Source organism: Falco peregrinus, chromosome 3, assembly GCF_023634155.1.
Source record: "Falco peregrinus isolate bFalPer1 chromosome 3, bFalPer1.pri, whole genome shotgun sequence".
Taxonomy (NCBI): domain Eukaryota; kingdom Metazoa; phylum Chordata; class Aves; order Falconiformes; family Falconidae; genus Falco; species Falco peregrinus.
This window is the reverse complement of record NC_073723.1, coordinates 18849478-18875330: the sequence shown is the minus strand read 5'-3', so window position 1 is coordinate 18875330 and position 25853 is coordinate 18849478. Positions and strand designations below refer to the sequence as shown.

The 25853-nt window shown below is 43.1% G+C and overlaps 1 protein-coding gene across 1 annotated transcript in view; it reads left to right on the top strand.

Moving 5' to 3' along the window:
* Window positions 1-25853, top strand: part of FER1L6 (fer-1 like family member 6) — a 74512-nt gene that overhangs the window by 17928 nt on the left and 30731 nt on the right. Inside the window, exons 13-24 of the mRNA XM_013302347.3 lie at window positions 2529-2637; window positions 4415-4595; window positions 11865-11985; window positions 13285-13385; window positions 14017-14107; window positions 14894-15013; window positions 16109-16261; window positions 17602-17788; window positions 18360-18484; window positions 20416-20550; window positions 21114-21263; window positions 25088-25198. Of these exons, the coding sequence (XP_013157801.2) occupies window positions 2529-2637; window positions 4415-4595; window positions 11865-11985; window positions 13285-13385; window positions 14017-14107; window positions 14894-15013; window positions 16109-16261; window positions 17602-17788; window positions 18360-18484; window positions 20416-20550; window positions 21114-21263; window positions 25088-25198 (1584 nt within the window). The remainder of the gene's footprint in view (window positions 1-2528; window positions 2638-4414; window positions 4596-11864; window positions 11986-13284; window positions 13386-14016; window positions 14108-14893; window positions 15014-16108; window positions 16262-17601; window positions 17789-18359; window positions 18485-20415; window positions 20551-21113; window positions 21264-25087; window positions 25199-25853) is intronic.

Sequence of the window (25853 nt, the reverse complement as noted above, 5' to 3'; positions counted from 1 at the left end):
CTTTGAGAGTCCAACTGTTAACCCAGGACTGCCAAGTCCACCACTAAACCACGTCCCTAAGCACCATGTGTGCATGTTTTTCAAACATCTCCAGGGATGGTGCTTGACCACCCTTTCAATGAAGAAATTTTTCCTAAATCCAATCTAAACTTCCCCTGGTGCAACTTGAGGCCATTTTGTCATGTCCTGTCGCTTGTTCCCTGGGAGAAGAGACCGACCCCCCCCCTGCCTACAGCCCCCTGTCAAGGAGCTGCAGAGAGCGACAAGGTCCCCTCTCAGCCTCCTTTTCTCCAGGCTGAACACCCCCAGCTCCCTCAGCCGCTCCCCATCAGACTTGTGCTCCAGCCCCTTCCCCAGCCCCGTTGCCCGTCTCTGGACACGCTCCAGCCCCTCCGTGTCCCCCCCTGCAGTGAGGGGCCCAGCACTGAACACAGGGTTCGTTTCCTTTATTATATCTGATTCTTAGTGTTTTGACTCCACCTCTACACGTAAATAGGGGAGAGGAAATTGTCCTTTGGTCTTGAAGCCCAGCCCTGAGAAGTGCTCTTCCCTGGCCTGTGCCCTGGCATTGCCAGCATGAGTGCTAGCTGGAGCAGATCAAGGAGTATGTTAGCGGAAAAATGGCAAGCCAGTTGGGCAAACCTGTGCACTGGTCTTGCTTTACCTACTCATATAGTTGTAAATTGCCTCTGTCCCTCGGTTCGTCTCTGAAGATTGTAATCAAGGTGATATGAGAAGAAATTTATTTCTATAATATAGATTATCCTTTATATGGCAGAAATCCATTATTGTGAGGGGCTCAAACACTATGGTCTTAGGTGCTAGCTAAATACTCCAAGGTGCTAGCTAAATACTCCAAGTAGAGGAACAAGTCCCTTTGTACACCAATAAATATTAATAGTAGTAAAAAGGATTTATTTCTGGCTACTCTGCCTCAGTTTTAAATACAGAATGAATAAAAGGCAACAGCATAATACAGTGATGCTTAATATTCTTTTGTTTTTGACATTCAGCAATATTTCATGCTACAGAAGACACAGTAATTGTATTACAGCTCTCTGAAAGGAAAAGCAGGAACTGGGGACATTACAAATAAGGCAAAAAATGTCTCATAGGGCCTCTGAGGCAACAGAGGCAAATTGCCCAGCCCCACCGCACAACTTTTTTGACCTATTCTGGCAGCAAGATGATGTAAAACATATGCAATTTGCTTTCTTTATAATGAGAGATAGATGTTTGTGTCATAGTTTCTGAGCCTCAGCTTTATTAGACACCCTATGCTCTGGGTTCATGCTGAAAATAATCAAGATGCAAGGAAGCCAAAGTTACTCCAGAGCTGCAATCTGTTTGTGGTGTTATCTTTGATGTGTGATGCTGCTAATCCTTTCACCTAAACCTATGCCCTTCTATTGTCTATAGCAGATGTTTTTCAAAATTAAGAGATCATGGGCTGTGTCAAAAGCTGTTTCTGCTTTGCAAAGTCAGGGAAACAAATATTCATATACAGCTGATGTTTTATTCAGTGCCTCACTCGGTTGCAAAATAAGCTAGTGGTGATCTTGCCTAATGGGCTTCAGCACACTGGTGCCCATACTGTGAAATGAGTAGGGTTTGCATTGGAGAGATTGTGGCAGTCAGGGTGTAAATCTGGGGAAAACTCAAAACTTAAAACATATCACCTTTGAGCTTAGCCTTGGTTTGAGGCTAGTGATACCAGGGAAGGCAAAGAGTGGAGGAATGTGCTCCCCTTGGCCCCTTAGATCCCACCTTTGGCTCTATGGTTTAAAACACAGCAGGATAAAAAAAAAAAAAAGGGAGGACTGCTTGGTTTCAGTAGGCTTTGGCATAGGGCTGCCATCTAAAATGTGGATACCAGAAATCTCTCTGTCTTACTGGTGTCACTGGGAGCTGAGTGTCAAAGTCTTGACTTTGGGCAAGGTCAGAGTCTTGGCAGTACAAACACATGGGCAGTAGGTCAAGGTCATCCTGGGGAAAGCAGAGCTGGGTGAGCATTCCCCTGCCTGGATGCAGTATGGTGGCAGCATTTACTATTGCAATGCGAAGGAAGACTACGGCCACACTCACTGATAAATGACATATTCGGATGGTGATAGTTTGTTACTGCTGCGCTAAAAGAGTGCCCTTAAACTGCCCTTGAACGGCCATAGATGTATAATTTGAATGATGGTACAAGAGTATGTGAAGGTGCTGAAACCATTTAGCAGCGACCACTGGTGAGGCAGAGTATGAAGTGAGGGGTAATGACTTTTATGTAACCAGTTCTGATATAAACTAGACAATATTGACAAGGCCAAAGCACATAGGCTTATCTCTTTTTCCAGTCATACCTATTTCTCAGAGAAGACGTATTACTTCTTCCTACAAATTGTGCCTCGCCAACCACTTCAGACCAATAGGTTTACGACAGTAACACTGCTGCTAAAGGCTTATAAAGACTCCTCTGTGCTGCAAAAAAAGAGTAGAAGGTAAAATAAATGTGATTTTCCTGCTTCTTTCTTCTCCAATAGATCTATGAAGAGAAACTTCAGGAATTTCTCCTCTTTGGGACATTTTTTGAAGCCACGATGATTGATAGGAAGGTCGGAGACAAGCCAATAACCTTTGAGGTTTCCATTGGTAAGTGTGTTAAGCTCTTCTCCAAAGGAGAGAGGGAATCTCAGGAGCAAGTGAAGGCTCTGTGTTACTGACGGCTGTGTCTCAGGGCTCAGGAGTCAGCTTCAGAGTCGGGCTTACATTTGAATTAAACCCTGATCATAATTTCACTGGATAGTAGTCAAACTAGGCATACTGATCTGTCTCTAGTCCCAGATACCCAGTGTTAATACAAATCCTCTCACCCACTATATAGAGCAAGTTACCCCATATTCAGCCTCCTAATCTCTTGGGAAACAAAACTCAAGTAATTTACTTTAGGTTAGAGTTCATTCTGTAGTGTCCACTGCAATTAGTCCCTGGCTGTGAGGGACCCCCTTTGCACAGAAGATCCATGTGGACCATCTTGGCCAACCCTGCTGAGCTGCATGTGAGTCTGTGAGTGGGGCATGGGGGTGATGTAGAGCCAAACCTCAAAATGCATGCAGCAGCTTGTCCTCTAAGATCTCTCTGGTAAGGCTTGTCCTCTTTCTGAGTAAAGCAGGACTGTACTATGCGAGTGATACCCTCATGGAGGAGCTGAATTGTCCCCAAGAGCAGACTAAAGAGAAAATGAAGACACTTTCATGAACATTGAGTGGGTATTTTCAAAAGCAGAACACATTTCCCTTGAGAGAAGCTTGAATTTGTCTCATTTCCCATATAGAAGTTTGCTTATGTCTGTACAAACCCCACTTCGAATCCGAGTGCACAGTAGCACCCTGGCACTTCCCATCTTTGTGCTTGTGTACCTTAGTGTGCTCAGCTGTAAGGCTATGTGTGCAGGGAGAGATGTCTGTGACAAACAAGACAATCAATGAGTGATATAGATTCCTGCTGAAACTTAGCAGGAAGCTAAGCTGAGAATGACAAGAAGCTCGTTTGTATAGTTAGGCAAGAAATTATACTGATTCTTGTCAGAATTAATACTAAAGATAAATCTGGCTCTGAATTCTGGACCTGAACATCTACCAGCTACCTGTGCAGTTGAAATTTGGATCCGAATTTGGCAAATGGCCATTATTTACATGAAAAGCTGGACCAAAAGTCCAGATCAAGATGTATGGGGTGATTCTTCTCCAGCAGGGAATGGTTTCTGCCTGTCTGTAATAAAATCTGTAATTACCCGTCTGATGGATGCACCTCTTTCCCAGTGCTGATAATTGCCCTTTAAGGCAAAATCCTATGAGAGAAGATGGCTGTATTGTTAGCAGAGTTGTCTGGTGTTAGGCTTGAAGCTGGGGCCTCAAAGCATTGTTATTACTAACTCTGCAACACCACTATGCCAGATTTGCTTGTCTGAAAATGAGCTTTAGCCCTTCTGAGATCAGACTTTGAAATTATCATCCATATGTTGTAAACAAGACATACATTTGCTGTGTAAATCAAACACATAATTTGGGCTCTTGGGTCTAGAAATATCAACAGCAGTATTGTTTCGCTTCTGAGTTTCTTTAACAAAAGCAGAAAGTCCTGGGGGCCAGCAATCAGAAGATCACATCACTTAGTGGTGGGGGTAGTATACCAGGTATATATCACATAGGGCAGGTAAGGAAGCACAGTCCTGGAGTCTGAAAAGTCATTGGGACCAACATACCCCGTCAGGAGCTTTATAAACTGCGTTATGGCTGGAACACCTAATGAACAGGAGGGGATAATGATTTTCCACTGGTATGACTGGTCTTTCTCTTTTTTTTAAACCTCATTCAGGTTTACTGCCTCCAAGCTAGTCATCTCTTCACTTGTAACTCTCTGTCTCTAGGTAATTTTGGAAATATTACTGATGGGGTGTCAGCAGGAGCTGGAGGGAAAAAGAAGTTACATGATGGAGAAGCAGAAGAAAGCTTGCTACATGAGGTGGAGGGTGAAATTTCGTACAACCTTGGAGTACCCCTGATATCCACCACCCCCCCCGAGAAGCCACTGATCACAGGTGGGAACAGGTAAGAATTGGTTTCAAAACTTCATTGTGCAGGATTCTAGTTTCTATTTTGTGATCCTGCAGGACTCATTCATGAACCCTGGCAGCACTAAACAGGTAGTGTGCAACTGAGGATTTCAAATCCTCAATTACATCTTTCACAACAGTAAATTTTGCAGGCTACACTGAAGTGAATGGGATTTGAGCTATTTTACACTCATATTCTAATCTTGGCCTCATGAGCTCCTGAACTTCTGGTGTTTCTAAAAAGGAGGTGTTACACCAGCTATAGATCAGAAAGCTATAGGCAAGTGCAACTCCTTTCAGTGCTGTCCTTGGTGTAGGGTCCCATAGTCTGATCACAAGTAACATCCACCCAGTGACCACTCCAGAAGCAGAATAACACATCAAAAATATTGAAATCTAGTCGAAACAAAGTCAGCTTCCCAGAACACTTCCCAGAGCTCATAATTATAGATGCAAACTTAAATAGCAAAAAGTAACAGAAGTAGGAGGAAATAGTCCTTGAAAAAAGGAATGGAGCAATGGATTAAAACATGCAGAACAGTTTTTTTAAATAGCCTTGATTTTAAGGAAAGGTTTTAAGGTGTAAAGGTTTAATTAATTTCAAAGATGCTAATAAAAATAAATATTTTCTTTGTTAATTTTGTAGGTGTAATGATCCCTGTACTGCTGAGTGCCAAGACTAGGCAGTACCTCTTTCTTTACCAGGCCAGGCACTGCCAAGCAGTTTACAGATCTAAGGACCAGGTGGGAAATACCAACCTGGATCTGTTTGGTTTCTGGACCTCCCTCAGTTAAAAAAGTACTTTCATCCTTTCTTGCAATCAATGGCTCAGATTAAATCAGAGCTAGTAGAAGAAAAAAAGACTGAAAATACCATAGCAGAAATTTTTGTTTCTTCAGCAAATGAACAGAGAAGGGAGAAAACCCCCAATATTTGACAGAAAGTTGTCTCTCCTCATTAAAGGACTGCAGATTTGGGTACATGCTGGGTGATTATCCTCTCTGGGAGGTTGTGGGATTTTTAGTTTTTCCCTTAACAAGAATTTAGATTTAAAGAACTGCTGTAAAAGAATGAATCATTCTTCAAATCTTCTATTCACTGCTTGGCTCACTCCAATATTAACAATTTTTTTTCTCATTAAAGAAGATCTCTTTTCCTCAAATTTATGTAAAATGCTGCATCTTTTTTTCCCTCCTGTGCTATCTAAAACAGTTTGGCCAGCCACAGACACCAACTACTGACTTTATGACTGTCATCTTATATTGGCATCATACTGGTCTCATCGCTGGATGTTTTTAGTATAATCAGTACTTAATGGGATAGCCAATAGTTTAGATAAACTTTGCATTTTAAAATCATAAATGAACAGTAGAAAAGGATAACAAGGGTCCATTTTGGAGATTAAAACCACTAACTAATTAAAGGAGAAGGCAGAGCAGTAAGACTTGTAAAGCAGACATCATGAAATTGCCAGGAATTTTCCACATTTATGTCAAAATGTATAGCAAGGGTAAGCTAACATTGAAAAAGTGGTTCCTCTGAATTCTCATAGTGGGAATAAGAGACATGGAAGTTCAGTCTTCCATGTGAGTTATTTCATGGCTATATATTTTTCTTAGTAAATCCTGTAGGAAGACTCCATAAGCTCTATGAATTTCAGGTTAAGACGTTCTGGCATTGGGGGACAGTTGAAGTGGTTTTCCCTCTTATGAAACCACCAAAATTAATGATTGCCTGAGACTCGTGTAGCTCTGCTATGCACCGAGTAGAACGGGTAATGCTCACCTTGCTGTAGGTTATTGAGGAGAAAGTAAATGGAAAATTCTGTTTCTCTTTTGATATCCCATAGGGCAGTAAAATGAAGTTGTAGAGAAAATCTTAATCTTTTTAAACAGAAACATTCTTGCATAAACCTGTTAGGCGTGTGTGAAGTTAGGAGTTAGGGATAGGACGCTCAAGAGCAACAAGTGATTTGGTTTCTGTGGGCTTAGCTTAGTGGTTACACACGTGTGCCCAGTTCTATCTGAAATGACTTAGAGTATCTGAGGGATCCTTACAAGCAAACATGAGAATCCCAGCCCCTTCTGGTCCCACAAGGTGAATGACCATGCCCAGCTAACTCAGCCTACTGGGACTCTGGATTTCAGGAGCAGGTGAGCAGGACTTTCTAAAAATTTGGCTGTGCTCAGACAGAGAAACCTTGAAATGGAAGAACAAGTCTTCTCTCCATACCAAGTGCACTTTCCTTTCTTGGATACCACAGCCTTTCCCAGGGTAGAGGAAATAGAAAATGCAACCATTTTTGCAGCTAGTTGTTGAACGTTCTGAAGAGCAGGAGGCTTGGGTAGTTTTATTTATTATTTAGAGAATCGGTTTCTGTGGAGAAATACTGAAGGCAAGTTGTGCTGGTTTTGACTGGAATAATTTTCTCCATACTAGCTTGTATGGTACCATCTTTTGGATTTGTGCTGGAAACAGTGCTGATAACACAGGGAAGTTTTCGTTACTGCTGAGCAGCGCTTACACAGTGCCAAGGGCTTTTCTGCTTCTCACCCCACCCCACCAGTGAGCAGCTGGGCGGGCACAAGCTGTTGTGAGGGGACACGGCTGGGACAGCTGACCCCAGCTGACCACAGGGATATTCCATACTATATGACACTATGGTCAGCAATGTAAAGGAAGAAGCAGGAAGAGCCAGCAGATGAATACCTGGCTCCCGAGCCTGGTGTCACTGGCAAATTCTGGGGTTTTTGATCATGGCTGGTCTACACGACAGCAGGCCTGCTGGTGGCAGGTGGGGTATTCTGGTCTCAAAGAGGGAAAAGGATCTTAGCGCAGGAGTTAACAGGGCTCATTGAAAGAGCTTTAAACTGGATTTGAAGGGGAAAAGGGTTATACCCAGGCTGGCTAGAGATAAGCCTGGGGGAAGCATGCCAGTGTCTACGGGATGATGTGCTGGTGAGGTCCTTGGATCTTCCGTTTCAGTGGAGGTAGGGGATGAAGATCCATGTGCAAAGATGCAAGGGTTATTCATGTGTTAGAAACCGCAGAAATGCCTGAGAATGGTCATGTAGGAATGAGGGCTTCTCCCTCCAAAAAGGTGGTAGGATCAGGCCCAGCTGAATTGCATTTACACCGATGCACGCAGCATGGGCAACAAACAGGAGGAGCTTGGAAGCCTTTGTACAGCAGGAGATCTATGACATAGCTGCCATCATGGAAACATGATGGGATGGGTTGCACACTGGAGTGCTGCAATGGATGCTGTAAACTCTTCAGAAGGGATAGGTGAGAAAGGAGAGGCAGGGGGGTAGAGCTGTATGTTAGGGAGCATTCTGATTGTCTAGAGCTTAATGATGGTGACAATAAGGTTGGGTGTTTATGGGTAAGAATCCGGTGGAAGGCCAATGAGGCAGATATCATGGTGGGAGTCTGTTACAGACCACCCAACCAGGATGAAGAGGAAGACAAAATATTCTACAAGCAGCTGGGAGAAGTCTCACAATTGTTAGCCCTTGTTCTTATGGGGGACTTAAACTTACGAGATGTCTGCTGGAAGGAAGCAGTCCAGGTGGTTCCTGGGATGTGTGGAAGATACCTTCCTGACACAGCTGGTGAGGGAGCCAACTAGGGAATGTGCCCGCTGGACCTGTTGTTTGTGAACAGAGAAGGACTTGTGGGTGATGTGATGGTTGGAGGCATCTTGGGCACAGTGAATGTGAAATTATAGAGTTTTCTATTCTCAGAGAAGTAAGGAGAGGGGTGAGCAGAACTGCTACCTTGGACTTCCAGAGGGGAGACTTTGGCCTGTTTAGGAGCGTGGTTGACAGAGTCTCAGGGAGAAAGGGGGCAGTCCTGAAAGGCCAAGGGGTCCAGGAAGACTGGACATTCTTCAGGAAGGGAATCCTAAAGGTGGAGGAGCAGGCTGTCCCCATGTGCCAAAAGACAAGCTGGAGGGGAGGAAGACAGAGGAACAGAGAGCTTTGGCTGGAACTTAAGAAAAAAAGGAGCACTTATGACCTTTGGAAGAAGGGGCAGGCAACTCAGGAGGACTACAAGGATGTCATGAGGTTGTGCAGGGAGAAAATCAGAAGGGCCAAAGCCCCACTTTGGAACTTAATCTGGCTACTGCCATTAAAGACAATAAAAAATGCTTCTGTAAATACATTAGCAACAAAAGGAGGACTAAGGAGAATCTCCATCCTTTTTTGGAAACATAGGATGAGGAAAAGACTGAGGTACTTAATGCCTTCTTTGCCTCAGTCTTCAATAGTAAGATGAGCTGTTCTCAGGGTATTCATCCCCCTGAGCTGGAAGACAGGGACAGAGAGCAGAATGAAGCCCCCATAATCCAAGGGAAATGGTTAGTGACCTGCTACACCACTCAGACACACACAAGTCTATGGGGCCAGATGGGATCCACCCAAAGGTACTGAGGGAGCTGGCAGAAGCGCTCACCAGACCCCTTTCAATCATTTATCAACAGTCCTGGCTAACTAGGGAGGTCCCAGTGGACTATAGGTTAGTAAATGTGCTGCCCATCTACAAGAAAGGCTGGAAGGGGGATTTGGGGAGCTACAAGCCTGTCAGCCTGAATTTGGTGCCGGGGAGTGTCATGGAGCAGATCACCTTGAGTGCCATCACATGGCACATACAGGACAAGCAGGTGATCAGGCCCAGCCAGCATGGGTTTATGAAAGGCAGGTGCTGCTTGCCTAAAGTGATCTCCTTCTATGGCAAGGTGACCTGCTTAGTGGGTGAGGGAAAGGCTGTGGATGCTGTCTGCCTAGAGTTTAGGTAAAGCCTTTGACACCATTTCCCACAGCATTCTCCTGGAGAAACTGGCTGCTCATGGCTTCGATGGGTGTACTCCACGCTGGGGAAAAAAACTGGCTGGATGGCTGAGCCGAAAGAGTTGTGGTGAATGAAGTTAAAGCCAGTTGGTGGCTGGTCACAAGTGGTGTTCCCCAGGGCTCAGTGCTGGGTCCAGTCTTGTTTAATGTCTTAATCAATGATCTGGACAAGAGGATCGAGTGCATCCTCAGGAAGTTTGCAGATGACACCAAGTTTGGTGGGATCATTGATCTGCTTGAGGGTAGGAAGGCTCTGCAGAGGGATCTGGACAGGCTGGATCGGTGGGCTGAGGCCAATTGCATGAGGTTCAACCAGGCTCAGTGCCAGGTCCCACACTTGGGTCACACCAACCCCAGGCAGTGCTACAGGCTGGGGCAGAGCAGCTGGGAAGCTGCCTGGGGAAAAAGGACCTTGGGGTGCTGGTTGACAGCCGGCTGGGCATGAGCCAGCGGTATGTACAGGTGGTCCAGAAGGCCAATGGCATCCTGGCTAGTATCTGAGACCGTGTGGCCAGCAGGATCATGGCAGCACTTGTTCCCCTGTACTCAGCACTGGTGAGGCCAAACCTCAAATCCTGTGTTCAGTTTTGGGCCCTTTGCTACAAGAAAGACATTGAGGTGCTGGAGTGTGTCCGGGGAAGGGCAATAGAGCTGGTGAATGGTCTAAAGAACAAGTCACATGAGGAGCGGCTGAGGGAACTGGGGTTGTTTAGCCTGGAGAAAAGGAGGTTCAGGGCAGACCTTATTGCTCTCTACAGCTACAACAGGAGGTTGTAGGCAGGGTGTTAGTCTCTTCTCCCTACTAACAAGTGATAGGATGAGAGAAAATGACCTCAAGTTGTGCCAAGTTTAGATTGGATATTGGGAAAAATTTATTCCTTGAGAGGGTTGTCAAGCAGTGGACCAGGCTGCCCAGGGAGGTGGTTGAGTCACCATCCCTGGAGGTATTTAAAAGATGTGTAGACTGGCAATTAGGGACATGGTTTAGTGTCGGACTTGGCAGCGCTGGGTTTATGGTTGTACCTGATGATCTTAAAGGTCTTTTCTAACCTATAATGATTCTATGATTCTATAAAGTTGGGGGAAGAAGAAGGAAGGGGCAGAGGAACATTTGGAGTGAGGTTTTTTTGTCTTCCCAAGTAACTGTTACGTGTGATGGAGCCCAGCTTTTCTGGGGATGACTGAACACCTACCTGTCTGTGGGAAATGATGAATTAATTCCTTGTTTTGCTTCGCTTGCATATGCAACTTTTGCTTTACTTATTTAACTGTCTTTATCTCAGCCCATGAGTTTTCTCACTTTTACCCTTTCTGATTCTCTCCCCCATCCCACTGGGGAGGAGTAAGCAAGTGGCTGCGTGGGGCTTGGTTGCTGGCTGGGGTTAAACCACAACAGAAGTATACAACAGAAAATAGCTCTCCAGTAGCCTGTTCTCAGCTGCAGAGCATGTATTGGATTAGAGCCATTCCCAGAAGAACATAAAGGATTATATAGATCTTCATTTCCGTTAAAAACCTTTCCACTGTGCCACCATTAGTAAGGAAAATTATGAGACCTCAGGTGTTAAATCCAGTATGCCTGAGCATGGTGTTTCATAGGGCTAGAGAATTTATATAAAGGGAGGACAACGTGCTTATCAGGTTCAAGGTTTTGACATAGTGCATACCACAACTCCAATCAAACATCAGTCTTTGTGGCCGGTGTGCGTTGAAGTCATCAGAGCCTCTGGTTATGCTGTCATCTTGCTCATTCTTTTCAGTACAAGATATTCATACAGCTGGACACCCAAAGAAAGTAGCATTGCAAAAAGAGTCAATATGGCAACTTGGACCTAAGAAAAAAAGAGAAAAGGGAGATCAGCAGGTGCATTTTATCACAGAGTTATTATAAGCTTGGTATCCCTTTTACTAAGCAGGGTCCTGCAGATCAGCTTCTGCCAAGAAATGTCAATCTCTGCTAGCTATTTCTTCTGAAAAAAAAAGCACTTTTGAAAGTAATGTGGTGGTGAGACTCTGCCATGCCTCTCCTGCTGTGTAGTATGCAGAGCCATTGCTCTTGAAGAGGTGATCAGATTTTAATTTTTGCTCCTTTTTCCCATGTTGCTTTCTGCCATTAACAGTATTTCAGAGCTTCTCTGCATGGCTCTCTGCCCAGCTTTTCTCCCACCCTGGAAAGCACTGAAATTAGATCTATTGACTTCAAGACGTTTCTCTTCGGGGATCTCACATGTGGCAAAAGTGAGGTTCATGTTTGTTCTCCCCAGCATTTACTGGTTAGCACATGTGAACACATCCTGTTGTGTCCTCACTTTCTGCGCTGTGAGAGAGCACCAAACAGTTTTTCTTTCCCACACCTTGCCCTGAACTCCTCTCTCACCTTTATGATCTGCTCTGTACTTTGTTTTCACAGGAACTATCAGTACCTACCGTATGATGAGAGGAAGCCCTGTATCTGTGTCAAGAGCTACTGGGGTGACCAGACCTTCCGTCTGTACTCTGCCAACACTCTGGAGAAAATGGCAGATCACCTGGTAAGTGGCAACTGTGTTCCCAGGCTCACGTATTCAGCAGGGTAAGTCAATGAGAGGTCACGTTCCTCAAAACAGCCCTTCAGAACTTCCCTCGACTGCATTCCTTGCTGTTTGTTTTGTGAAAGATTAGCCTCTTCTCACCGCGCCCCCCCCAGCTCCCAATTACTTTGATCTATTAGAGCTAGTGAAGTATTCCTGTCCACCGGTTCTTTTTTTTTTGGCTGTAGGGCTGTCTTGTTTTGTCAGAAACAGTTTCTTCTTTGTAAGAACAGTCTAACAATTAAAATATGAGATAAGAATAATCTGTCTCCTATGGCTCTTCCTCTGATGTCTTCATCCTCAGACCACATGGCTTAACCTGTGTTTATGCTGGAGACTCTTTAAAGGACACTTTTTGGTTTTAGTATTCCTAAAAACATTGATAAAGACAAAATGGCATATCGTCCCATGGGCAGTCACTGCAATGCCCTAGTCATAGCATTTTCCCATCATGATGGTTTTTCTACCATTGTTTGAAGTTGACTATCAAGTCTCAAGAAAGTAGTTGTATTTTTTTTTGAAGTGACTTCTAATGTTGGATATTTTAATTTGGGGCACTCAGATTAAGAGTCTGATTCATCCCTCATTTATCCTTATATACCTCATGAGCACAACACTGAAGTCATACTTACGCAAGGTTGTATCATGAGAAGACAGTGGCTTACGGGCCAATATTTTGAACCCAGGTATTTGAAAATCAAACATTTGACTATACATATAGAGAGATGTGTTTGTCAGTGTACCTGAACACCCACACGCCTTGCTGGAAATCCAGCTTTTTATTTTAGCTTGCAAGAAGAGACTCCATTTCTCAGTGATGACAGTACGTGTTGCGGTAGACCTTGCACGTGGATTCAGGTGCCCACTAAAGTTTAAGAAGTTTACTCTAGCAACTTGCTAAATTTAAGCAGCAAGGCTGGAAACAGAACCAAGGAGAACTACAGTTTTTCCTCCTACCTAGTGGAGAATCTTTCCCAATGGCTGATCTTTACCAAAGAAGTGAGACACCAAAGCTGCTCCAAGCAGTAGTGGCTTGGACTAGTAGTTGGAGAGGCTGGGCAAAGGTGAATATAAATTATGCTGCTGGAGTCCTCTCTGTGCACTTCAAGCATAGTGATATATCAAAGGTCCTGTTCTGTCAGGTTACAAAGTCACCTCCCTCATTCTTGCTAGTCATACAGTGAATAATGGTGTTATAAGACTGGCAGAAAGACAAAGTGCCATCCATTATGTAACAGCTTTTTCATGTGTTTCTCGTAGGAAGAATCATTAGAGCAAGTAAAGGACTTGCTCAAGGTTTCAGAGATAGCATCTGAGGAGAAAATGAGGACAACCCTAAATTATTTTATCAATCAAAGCAGGTAACTACATTTACTTTAGTAAATAAACTTTATATGTTGGCTACAAATTTGAGGCTAGACAAGGAAACTGATGATAATAAAAAAAAGTACAGTAAACTTACTGAGATATAAATTTTATTTATTCTGCTATAAAAGCAAAGGCCTTCCCCAGTTGTAGTTTCTGTTTATACGGAGAAAATATTGTCTTGTTTTTAATATTCAGTATTGGCAGTAGACTACTGCCAATGATTGTCATATTATTTTGGCTTTCTGGACTAGAATGTATATGGGATAAGTAGGATTTAATAAAGCATGTGATAGACATACTGTAAAAAAGGACAAGGTTAAGATAAAAACAAAGGATTTCACATGCTGGGATAAATCACCCAGTGGGCTTTGTGTCAGCTGACGTGATTGGGCTCAAAATAGATACAAACCCTGATTTCTAGATATAAACCCTGTTTCTGTGAAATGTGATGCAAAGTTTTTGGACCCTATCTTAGAGGTGTTCAATACTTATTTTAGAGAATTTCATCATCGGTTTTCTGGTTCATGTACTGCAGTAGGCAGAGAACATTTCATTCCAAAGTATTTTAGCAGCTCACATTAAAAAAATAGCATATTTAAAGACCCTGTTATTCCTTTGTCCTAGGGCCTTCATTACCATTGCTGAAAAGAAGCCCAAAGGGCTGAACTACACTGCTTTGGACAAAAAGAGACTCATGCTGTTCAAGCAACAGCTGGTAGGTGTGTTTTTTCCTTTAAGCATTGATGCAATGATATTAGCTGAAAGCACACTGGATGTATACATTTTCATTTCTATTTGATTTCATTATACTGGAATGCTTTGCAATTAGTATGAATGTAATATCCAAGAATATTTTTTTCAATAAACCCTGCTGTGCTTAATAAAGAGTTGTAAGTTATGCTAAAATAATTAATTCAGAACCTGTTGTTTTTAAATACAAATAAGACATTATAATATTGAGCTGATTTTTTTCGCCCTCTCATTTTAAGATGAGATGATGCTGAGTTCAGTGGAAAACCACCAAATTAACATGCTGTTATGCATTTAGTTACTGTGGTGGGGCTCAACTTCAAGACTAGTAAAGTCTGGCATTTGGTATTCCTGGACCTAATCACCTCCTGCAGGGAACCAGTGAGAAGAATCTGAATTGAGTGGAGGTCATCTGAGTATTTATTAGCTTTATTTACTGTTTTTTCACAGAATTTGGTTGTGACTTCTGTCAGGACCAAGGCCTGATAAATCTAGGTGGTAATCACATGTCTCTTGGGACTTCCATACATGCAGTATACATACAAAGAAAATGGGGGACATTCACATTTTATGTTACTCAGCTCCAAAGAATTGATCACTGTCTGTTGTGAGAAAGAAGGTAATTGTTACCTTGAACCAGGTGTCTCCATCTTTTCTTTTCAACTTGAATTGAAGACTGTTTTCTCCTGCTGTGTCCAGTTCAAACTACTTGATAATACATAAAAATACGTATTCTCTTTCCTGGCTGCAGGAAGCAATGTCCAGTGACGCCAAGGGAATTGTTCAGCAACAGAAAAAGAAGATGTCACTGGATGAAATGATGCGTGAGACTCAGAGCTTTATAGATAAAATTCGATTCTTGGTTGATGAGGTAATCCAACATAAAATCAGATAATTTTAAAATCTAGGCCTTGACTTTGATTTTCATCACCCTGTGTGAATAATAACTCCTGGCCTGGTTATTCAAAGAGGTCGTCTTTGGATATCTGGACCCAATCCTGTTTTGTATTAAATGGAGCTGTTAGCAGACTGGGGTAGGAAACACTGGGCTGTGTGGTGTGGAGAGGATGCGGTATGGAGAGTTTTTCCTTTTTTTTAAATAAGGTCATCTCATATATGCCCTCTTTGGGAGTGGTTTGGAGACAGCTTGTTTTCTGATCTGAATTCATGTCTCCGCTTGTATGGACACAGTGATTCGGACTCGCGTGAACTCGAGGGTCTCTGTGCTATACTTCATTGTGCAGACACTGCTTAGACATGCTATTAAGCCTGAAAATAACAGAACAGACATATCTCATCAGGCCAAAATGCAGTCAGTGCAGTGCTGTCCCTCTGAGAGCTCTCTCTGCTAGCAAACTAAACAGGGCCAAGGCTATTCCCTGGCTCAGAGAGCAAGGGGTACAGCCTGGCATGGTTTGCAGCCTACAGCTAAATTCCTTTCCTTCCCAAAACAGTGACCTTGCTCACAGTGCCTCCTGGGAACAGCCCCTGGCTGGTCTTTGCTTCAAAATATGCTCAGGCTTTGCTTGCAGAAATGTTACACAAGCATAATAGATGGTCAGATGCCAGTGCTTGAGTTTGGCCCCAGTCCTTTTTGGTTGCTGGTATAGATGAAATTGATGGCATTTCCATGGTAGGTACTTTCAACTTAAGCAGTGTATGGGTAAGTTGCTTCCTGAGAGAGAATCAGACCCAGATTTTTAGTTTCAGTTTCTCCTGAAATGGTTTATGGCATGGGTGCTCCTTAATCACTCGGCAAAGCTCTTTACCTTCAGCTGTGCTTAGGAATGGAGGTTTGGACTGCAAAGCATGAAGAGACAGCCTTTTTTAGTCCGAGTGCACATCTGCCACTCCATAGGAGCTGTGAGGGAATCAGCTCTTGGCAGGGAGTGTTTTAACAAAAAATAACGGTGATGGCTCATAGAAAGAATTCAGTTTTAGTTCAGTGTTCCTCATCATTTAACAGCCACAGAATACAGTGCCTGATGTATTCATCTGGATGCTCAGCAACAACAAGAGACTTGCGTATGCAAGAGTCCCAGCAAAAAACATCCTCTATTCCCCAGTGAAAGAACAGAAAGGCAAGGACTGTGGGAAGATTAAAACTCATTTCCTGAAAGTAAGTCTGGGGCACTCTGCAAACACAGGTAATGCCTGGGGAGCATTCGGTATTCAGATTTCTTCCAGGGGTTGTATTTTACAGGCTCATATTTGTAATGTAGTAAAAATGTGTATACATTTATATCTGCCGTTAGTTTTCTTCTTACATTTATGCTTGTCCTTCTTTAAGCACTGTTTCATTGCTTGGTTTTTGGTGTATGAGTAATTAATCCTCTCACTACTTGTTATGGCAAGTATGTAACATTGTCTATCTATATCTGTATACATAAACAGAAGAGGTACAACCTCTTCACTGGCAAAGATGTCAGAATGCAGCACATGAAAGTCTGGGAGGAGACTGGTAGGACATCAGCATGCAGCAACTCAGATAACAAGGAAACCTAGGTATTCAGAGGTAATACAGCACTTACTCATGCTTGCTATTTCAAATGTGCCTAGGTTTGTGCAATGTATGTTCAAAATATTGTTATGGAATTATTCATCTGAAAGGAAAGTGTTAGTGGATATACTCCTACAAAGGCACTGTGGCTGGGTAGTACCTGGCAGTGGAATATTATGCAATGTAATTGTTACTATGGCCATCTGGAAAAGCCCAAACTCACAAGACAATGATACCTTCATATAATAACATTTTAGTCATTTTCCACCTGGAGTTGCTGGGAGTACTCCCATAAAGCACAACTAAAGAACAGATAGAAATATCTAAGCTCCTGATCGTGGCCATGGGTACTTGTTAAGCACAGTACTCTTTGCCTGTATGAACAAAAAATACCACAAGTTACCCTCCAGCCCCTTCAATATCAATAATTACCTTAGGAATGGATAATGCTAAATATTTAGCTTAGCATATCTAGTTGAAGTGGGAAGGGAGAGGAAGGAAATAATTCTACTCTTTGTCAAGACTAGTAGTGTTTTATACTGGAATATGTTTTCTGACCCGCCCAATGGAATAGTATTTCTGGTAATACATGGGACTAACTATTGGAGACCAGCAAAACTGTGTGGAATGGAAAACAGGCTGAAGTCTGGGAAAAGTAGGGTATCAGCTAGCACTGATATGCTTGCAGCTGTTAGGGTAGCCTGCACAAACCTCTGCATATATGGCAGTATGCCATTTACATAGACTTTCAACTGAGCAAACTACTCATTTCTTCCCTAAGAACCACGAAAGTTCCTTGTGCTAAATGAGTCTCAGGGCCACTCACTGTGGAGAAATGCCATTTATCAGTATATCAACTCAGTGAATGCTCCTTTATTTTACTCTGGCTTGGTAGGACTCAACATCTAGCCATCTCTCTTTCTTGAGCTTGTTGGTGATGAGTGGATTCTTTTCATCAGTTACCAGGCAAGCGCCCGCTGGGCTGGACTGTGCAGGCAAAGGTGGACGTCTACCTATGGCTTGGACATGCCAGCTATGCCTACAGCATCATGGAGAATTTGCCTGTAGGATATGAGACTGAATTATCATCTAAGACCAACTCAGGGCACAGTGCGGTGCCCTCACCTGCCTGCCTGCTGTATAAAAGTAAGGCACTGTTTCTTCTCCATTTTAGTAACTAAGAGATGTGGCCCCAAAAGCTCTAGTTCGGAGGGTGGCACAACCTCTGTTTAAAGTAACTGTTTAAGATGATCATGACTTAGCATCTTTTCATCAGAAAAGGCTGGCTTTATTGCAAAGTCATCAGTCCTGCCACTGACACTTTGCAGATGTGAGGGAAAGAAAGGACCTATTTGTTTGCAATTTCTGTTCCCCGTCCCATGGGTCTGTCTCCTCGTAATGAGGAGTATCCTCCAGTTGTCTTGGTTGTGAAGCTACCATGTTGAACACCTAGTAAATAAATCAGTGATGGGAGATAAAAAGTGGCAGTTAACCACCTTGCAGTAGAGACTTAGATTGGGCATTGATTTTAAGTGAATACAGAAGTCTTACACAACTTCTGAATGTCTCGGGTGTTTCTTTAGTGAGCCAGCACTAGCAACAGTTCCCCTTGTCAGATACTGGTTGGATGGCAGGTGATGATGAATCTTCCCTTCCTACCTATGTCCTGCATCACTTCCATGAAGCTGACATGACTGTTTTCTTTGCAATGCCATAGCCCCGCACCTCTTCCAGCTGAGAGCCCACATGTATCAGGCAAGGGGGCTCATTGCAGCTGACAGCACGGGACTTTCCGATCCATTTGCAAAAGTTACTTTCACATCACGCTGCCAGACCACAAAGGTAAGTTCCAAAGTCTCTTTCAGTAAATGAAAACACATTGTTTTTCCAATTAAGCTGTGAAAAGGAAAAATCTTGGTTTTGCAAGGAGGTACCTAGCAGGAAAACCTAGATGCGTGCTCTTAAAGGGCAACTCCTGACAGTCCACTGCAAGCAAGGCAAAAGTTTAAGCATAACCTGCTACTCTCCTAACATGAAGTGCAGTAGTACTGCTTTATTTTTGGCCAGATGTCACATTCTCTGGGGCTACTGGGACTTTGTAGCAAGTGAATTACCTTTGTCTATGTCTTTTTCTGTATGTTTTTAATTTGGGCTGTTGTCACTGCTTGGTATGAGGATGAACTCCCAGAGTTCTCTTTTCCTACAGTCTATGCGTGCAATGATTGAGCAAAGAGTGAAGACCTTTATATAGCTTCTGTAGCCATGTGAGCCAGCATGGTTCTTTGCAATGGAATTTGGCAACGCATACTGGTGGTTTTAGAGTGGCAAAGTTGAAATAAGCTGAAAAAAAGAGGTGTGAGACTTTCTGCACCACTTAAATGCTGCAAAAATGTGCCCATAAGGAGTGATCTCACATCTCCCTCAGGCAGGCATCTCCAGGGGGAGAATGGTCTCCTGTGGACATTTAATTGACCCTCTAAAGAGAAGGGGGATCTTCAACAGAGCTCCAGCAAGAAGGGTTGAAGTACAACCCTGGCAAATAAGCAGGAAGATGGTCCCTCACAGAACATGAAGACTGAATTTCCCAGGTCCTGAGGCCTCTACAATTACCCTGGAGTTAAAATGGGTCTGGAAGTTCTGAAGCCCATGCCACAAACAGAATTTCCTGTGTCAAATATGGTCTCACTTCAGGAAAATTATTTAACCCCTCCATCCATCCTCTCCCCCCAAAACCACCACAGAAGACTGTCTTAATTTAGTTAAATATAAAATTCCTGTCACCTGCTTTTTTTACAAAGCAAGTTCTCTAGCATGTGCTAAATGGAGCAAGAAGCAAAAACCATTCTCTGCTCTAAGTTGTAGGTGCCTGTTTGTGCTGCTTTTGCCTCAAGGATATGAATTGTTTTTTCCCTGTGATGTGATTTTATCTTCTAATAGAAGTTGGTGAATTGTTTAGATACACCAGGTTCAGAAAAGTAGAATTTGGCCCAGGAAAAATAGGATTTTATAGGCACAGTGTGTTAAGTTTATTTGCTACCTGAATAAAATATTGCAGTCAACAACTTGCATGTTTTTAGAAGACTGTCAGGCAAGTGCCAATAAACTAGTTAAGAGATTTATTTCCATTCAAAAGAATGATAGCAGCTTATGAGTTATTTTGCAGTTGGCATATTTTTCCTTTAAATATTATCTTTGTTAAATATATTTCCTGCCAAGACAGATAAAACATTGTCTATGATGAAATGCCATAAGCATCCATGCAAGCCAAATTACAACAAATTAAAAACTATTGATTTATTATGAGTGATTTATTAAATATATTTCTCTTTTTATTTTTTCCCCATAAAGTGTTGCATCATTACGCTGCAGTAAAAGCAAGATTGAAAAAGTGTACCCCGGAGAACTGAAAACTGGCCTTGGTTTAGGGCAAAGCTTTATTTTAATATCATCATCGGACCTGAGCCTGCTTTCCTAAGCCTACAGCTTTCCTCTAAACTTAATGCTGAGTTTTGTCTACACAGACCGGGGGTCGTATATTGATATGCTTGTGGGGGGTCTGTGAGGCAAACGGGATAAGGAAATGGGAGATACCGACCTCAAAGTGAAAGAATCCTATTCTTCTGGCTGGGAATAGCAGCTGAAAAACCTGGTGTCTCAGGCAAGGAGTTGTTCTGGCTGTGGGAAGGGACGTCACCAGCAGATCAGCATGCCCTGCAGAAGGACTCCCAACCAAACAGTTCATAGCTCATTAAACTTCTCCTCTCTTTCATTAGATCATTTCTCAGACGTTATCCCCCACTTGGAACCAGATGCTGCTCTTCAACAGCATTGTGCTTCATGGTGACCGGGAGGAGATTGCTCAGTTTCCACCAGAGATCGTCATCGAGCTGTATGATGATGATGCAGTGGTAAACTCAAAATCCTTCTTAGTAAAAACCTGGGCTCTTACATCTTACTGCCAATGTGAAAGCAAAGCTGTATAACTGAATAGGTATTAAATGCATGATCTTGCTGAATGGAGCTCAGTTTTACAGTGGTTTGCAGTTGAACATCTGAAAACAGCCTTGAGATTCACTTTATGTCCTTGCAAAGCTGTGGTCTTTTTTTTTTTCCCCCAAGTGAATCACGCTCCCAAAGACCGGCTTACAAAAATCAGAAGCATCTTGCCCCCACATTCCTTGCACACAACCGTAAATACTGTATCTAAGTCTGAGGAGATACAGATTTATCTCTGATGATGCAAACTCTGACACAGTCTCACTGACTGAATATAGAGCTCAGAAACTTTTGATGCTCTGAAGAGGTAATAAATAGTCAGCTTCCATTTTCATAGCTGCCTTGCGTTTTACCTTGCTCTTTCCTTCAGGGGAAGTTGGGTTTGTTTTCTTCACAAATACTAACCTCTGAATCACCTTGGCCGCTATGACAGCTGTGTAGGTCAAATGCCTTTGACACCTGTACTCTCCTTTAGGGTAAGGCAGAATATATTGGGTCTACAGTGGCTGTCCCTGTGGTGAGACTTGCTGATCAAAACTATGAACCACCTAAACTTTCTTACCACCCACTGCATTGTGGAAATATTTCAGGAGGAGACCTTCTTGCTACATTTGAGCTTCTGGAGGTAAGCGAGACTTTCTTGACTGTTACACCTTTACACCCCGCACTCACAAAAGCAGTCATGGCACCAAGGCCTATCGCACTCTTGAATTAATGGGAATTGCAGCTGGAGCAGGACCATTCTGCTGTTGGACCTCACAGTCCCCATGGAATCTCTGTCATTCCCTCCAACCTGCCAGGGGCCACTGTCCATGCACACCACCACCAGCCCCTTGCATACTCTGAGCGTCATTTGCCCATCACTTTGCCCTTCCCTAAACTGGGTTCTGGCCTGTGAAACAACTGGGAAAATCCTACCGCCGTCGCAATGACCTCCTCTTTGGAGTAGCATATGGCCCTGACTTTAGCAGCCTCAAAGGTCTCAATACTGCTTTCACTCTTAAGGAAAAGAAAGTGGTGAATAATAAGGATTGCATTAGGGAGACTGAGTTTTCAGATATCCCTAACACGTTGAAGAGAAATGTTACACTGGTTTCCAACTGCAAGGCAAAAGGTAAATTCAGCAGATGCATGAGTGAGGTGTATCATGCCTGGGATTTCAGTGAATTTCAGTGGAATCTACAGAGCCACCAGTTAGAGGAAACTTCTCTCTGCTGAAAAGCTATATCAGTTTATTCGGAAATCTGAAATGGGAAAAACGTGGAACTCCATGACACGTTTTACAGATATTCCCAAGGTAAAACAGGCTTTTAAGCATGATGGGCTAATTATGTTCTTGATGAAAGCCTAAAATACGACACCATGTGGAACATTTCCTCATTATGGTGGGTACCTAGGGATAGAGTCTAGTAGCTTAGCCATAATTTCCCTGTTTTTTAATTGAAATCAACTTTTTGGTGAATAACGAGAGCATTGTATATTTTTTTTGGTGATCTTTTGGGACAAGGGAAGCAGCACTGCTTCTGGGATATATCCAAATATACCCCTAAGACTTCTCTAGAGTGTTGACCAGAACTTTAAGTAAAGACCCCACAGTCCTTATTTTCAAGCTCTGTACTATTATTCTCAGTGACAACACTCTAGAGCATCTCACGTAGCAGATAATAGCAATATGGACATTATAGAAATTTTTAGGTAAAGACATATGTAAACATCTGCCAGGCTTCAAAGCACTCCCAAAGCTGATGTGCCGGTGGCCTCTTCCAACATCAGGAGATTCCTGATGATGCTCTGTGAGGATGGAAACAAAAATCTCTTATCGCTAATCTATTCTCATTCCGAGCCCATAACCTTTCCCATGACATACCGTGTTTGATAACACTGATCTGCAGGTACCGTTTGCTTCAGCTGAAGGAGTTTTGTGTGAGTTAATGCTCCTTTTTCAAAATGAATGCTATTATGTCTTGCTGAAGGGACAAAATGATTCTTATAGGAAAGCACCCTGGCATTTAGGAAAATAGGAGGCTTAAAAGAATACTAGGAGTCATGGTTTTGCTCAAAGTGGGCTCAGGATTTACTGGTTTTATTTTTTTTTATAATCAAAAAAGTAAAATCCCCTTTTAAACACACCTTGTGGGTATTTTCCTCAAGTGTCATTTGAGTGCTAGATCAGCCTTCACCTCTTGCTCTGTGCAGTTTCACTGTAGCCATGAAGCAAAGTCCTTTCTGAGTTATACCAAGCTAATTTCACTAAAATTAACAGTGTAATACAGAAACACTCTCACGTCCACTAATGGCTGTTAGATTTTGGAAAACTGGGGACCTTGCAATAAGAACTGTTCAGTTAACTGCAGTACTTAAAAAGAACAAAAATGAAGATCCAGGTAATCTTGATTTGATATCAGTCTTAGGTTTTGCAGTCACAGAGTGCAGTTTAATAAAACTCTTTACGAGGCACTTCTGTCCTCAAATGTGAGCTCTCACTAGCCTTACGCTCCTGAGCTACATCCTTTGGAACTAGTCCCTTCTCACAGCTGTAAGAGGAGACAAAATTAGCTATGTATGTTATAGTTTAATTTTTTTTTTTAAATAAATGGTGAGGTTTAGAAATTACATATGCATAAGGTCACTGTAACGTGCAGATTAATATATTTTTCTTGATCACCTGTCATCAGAACCCAAGTCAGAGAATGCAATGGAAGTGGGTACCCTGGGATGTGAACTGTGTGCAGGGACACGGCAGCTGGTCTGTGATCTGGTTCAGGTGGTCTTTGCCTCTTCTTTTATTTAAAGTACCAGTTAATCTATTATGGGGTAAATTCTTTGAGCATTTAATGTCAGTTAATGTAGAGTTGTAAGCTTGGAATATAATTAAAGCTAAACAGGTGGATTTCTAGACAGGCAAGTATTGTGAACAAAGTTGTGTGTTTCTGTTTGGCTTTTTAAATGGTATGACAGAGGTGACTGATAGAAACCAGATACATTGGGGAACTAGACCTAGATCTCTGGCCTCAAGTTCCATGAAATCTATGAAGTGAATTGCTTTGGATTTTTAGTGATAAAAGGTGTTAAACATGTGCATGTGAGTTATTGCTGTTAGTTGTGTGAATACTCATATATGCTGCAGGTGCTCTGCTGAAAGACATGTTTTCCACCCATCTCCCTCACCTGCAAGGTACTAGGGCACACATCCTTTCTCCCTGATGCTAATTAAACTCCCGCACAACTGTACATCGCTGCAGATAACAGACAGGTGGCCTAGTTAAATGAAGCAGAAGACTTGAACTTTACAGGTCCTTTGAAAGCTGCACCTCAGTTGCTTCACCTTTCAAAACTGACAAGTTAGCTTAGGAGCGCTGAAGCGCTCCAGCAGTTGCGTTTCTTTTTCCCAGAAGCTGTACGCACAGTACGCTTTAGGTACTGTACTGCCTGGGAAAGCTGAGGAGAGCTCTGTCTGTAGGTTGTTAGCTCACCTGTGAAACCTGTGTTCTTACTGATCTCTGCTATTGCAGCCTGAGCTCCTGGTAGGGCTCATCGGCATGTGCTGGCTTCAGCTGTTCTATGTAGAAATTTGCTAAGTCAGGCCAGGCTTCAGATCTGCCCTGAAAGGACTGAGAAGGTCATGGAATAATAGTTGATCATTAGAAGGGACTGGGAAATGAAGCCAGGGAGCTTTCTCACAGCAGGTGAAAGCAACAGGCAGCAGAGCCTGGAGCACAGCAAGAGACAAAGAGACAGTCAGGCCCCAGGGCTGTGGTGGAGCCTGCCATCCTTGCAGCCACAGGGCACTGAGTGCTCCCATACACCCCAGTAAGCTCCTGGAGGTGGGGCAGGCTTATGTGCGATCACAGGCAAAGAATGTAAGTGCTGCCCGCAGCAAGATTTTTGTATGGCACTGAGAAGACCCAGCCCAAACTCTGGAGACGCGATCTGCAAGTTCTTAAATGATGGCAGCATGCAATGATGCAGGACAGCGCTTCCGCAGCGGCCAAAGGCACACTTGCCTAGCAAGTGTGCGGTTTCGCTGATGTGTGCTGTCTGTTCACCAGCCTTTTTGAACTAGAATCAGATCTAGAATTTTCCCATGAAAGTCTTCTAAGCATTTTTTCTTGGGACTTTTTGTTAAACAGAATTACCATGCTTTCCATTTTTAGTAAATAGAACTATGCTTCAGCACATGTATGTCTTCAGGGCAGCCTAGGACAAAGGAGCCTTTTTATTGGAAAGGTGCATAAACCAATTCTATGGAATACTCTTCCTGCCAAATGTTTTAGCGTCACAGCAGGACACATAGCAATCCAGGTCACATTCACAGCACAACCTGTCTGCTCTGCAATGTGTCTTATAAAACTGCATTAAATTGACGTGTTCTGCGTGCCATTCACAGAGACTTCTGATTTTTTTATTCTTCTGAAAACCAGCCTAAGTTATGACTCCTTCATTTTTCAGATTCCTGAGTCGGGCCCAGACAGACTTCCCCCACTTGATCCACCAGATGTTGGCCAGATTTACACAGTCCCAGCTAATATCCGACCAGTTTTAAGCAAGTACAGAGTGGAGGTGAGCAAGTTAGAATATTTCCATTTCCAAATCTCAGCTTCTTTTATTCTGTTCCTGAACTGTGACAGTAAGAGTTGATGAGTTTAAAATCCTGATCAACAGGAATCACCTAAAAATAGCGTATGGATCCCAAATTACATGCGGTAAGCTCAGATCACATTGATTCTCTGTGGCTGGGCATGCAAGGCAGTGCTTCCACCTGAGGCCAGGGAAGGCTACATCTCAGTCCTGACCTGCTGGGAGGGGATGGCTCCAGTGGCAAAGCGTGGCTGGCAGACCTGCTCTCTGTGCCACCCAGGGAGGTGTTTCCATGAGATGGAGAAATTCCCCTTGCAGCTGACCTCACTGGAGGTGAAGTTCAGCATCAGCCACCTCCCAGGCTTTTTCTGATCCCAAACTTCAGTCAAGCAATGTCTCCTGCCTGCTTACAAATGTTTGCACCTTCTCTACCCTCCTCTCTTGCACCATTTGGGTCTAAAGTCCCCTTATGTTAGAGAGCAGGGAAATGTGACATCTTTTCATATCAGCATAATGCTTGGATGCTGCCCAGACTCACCACTCACTGTCACTCATCCTGCAGCCTTCACACCACCTGCCTATTTGCCCATTTTACTGTGCCAAGTCAGATCCTGCTTGCGTTACCTGGTGGCTCTTC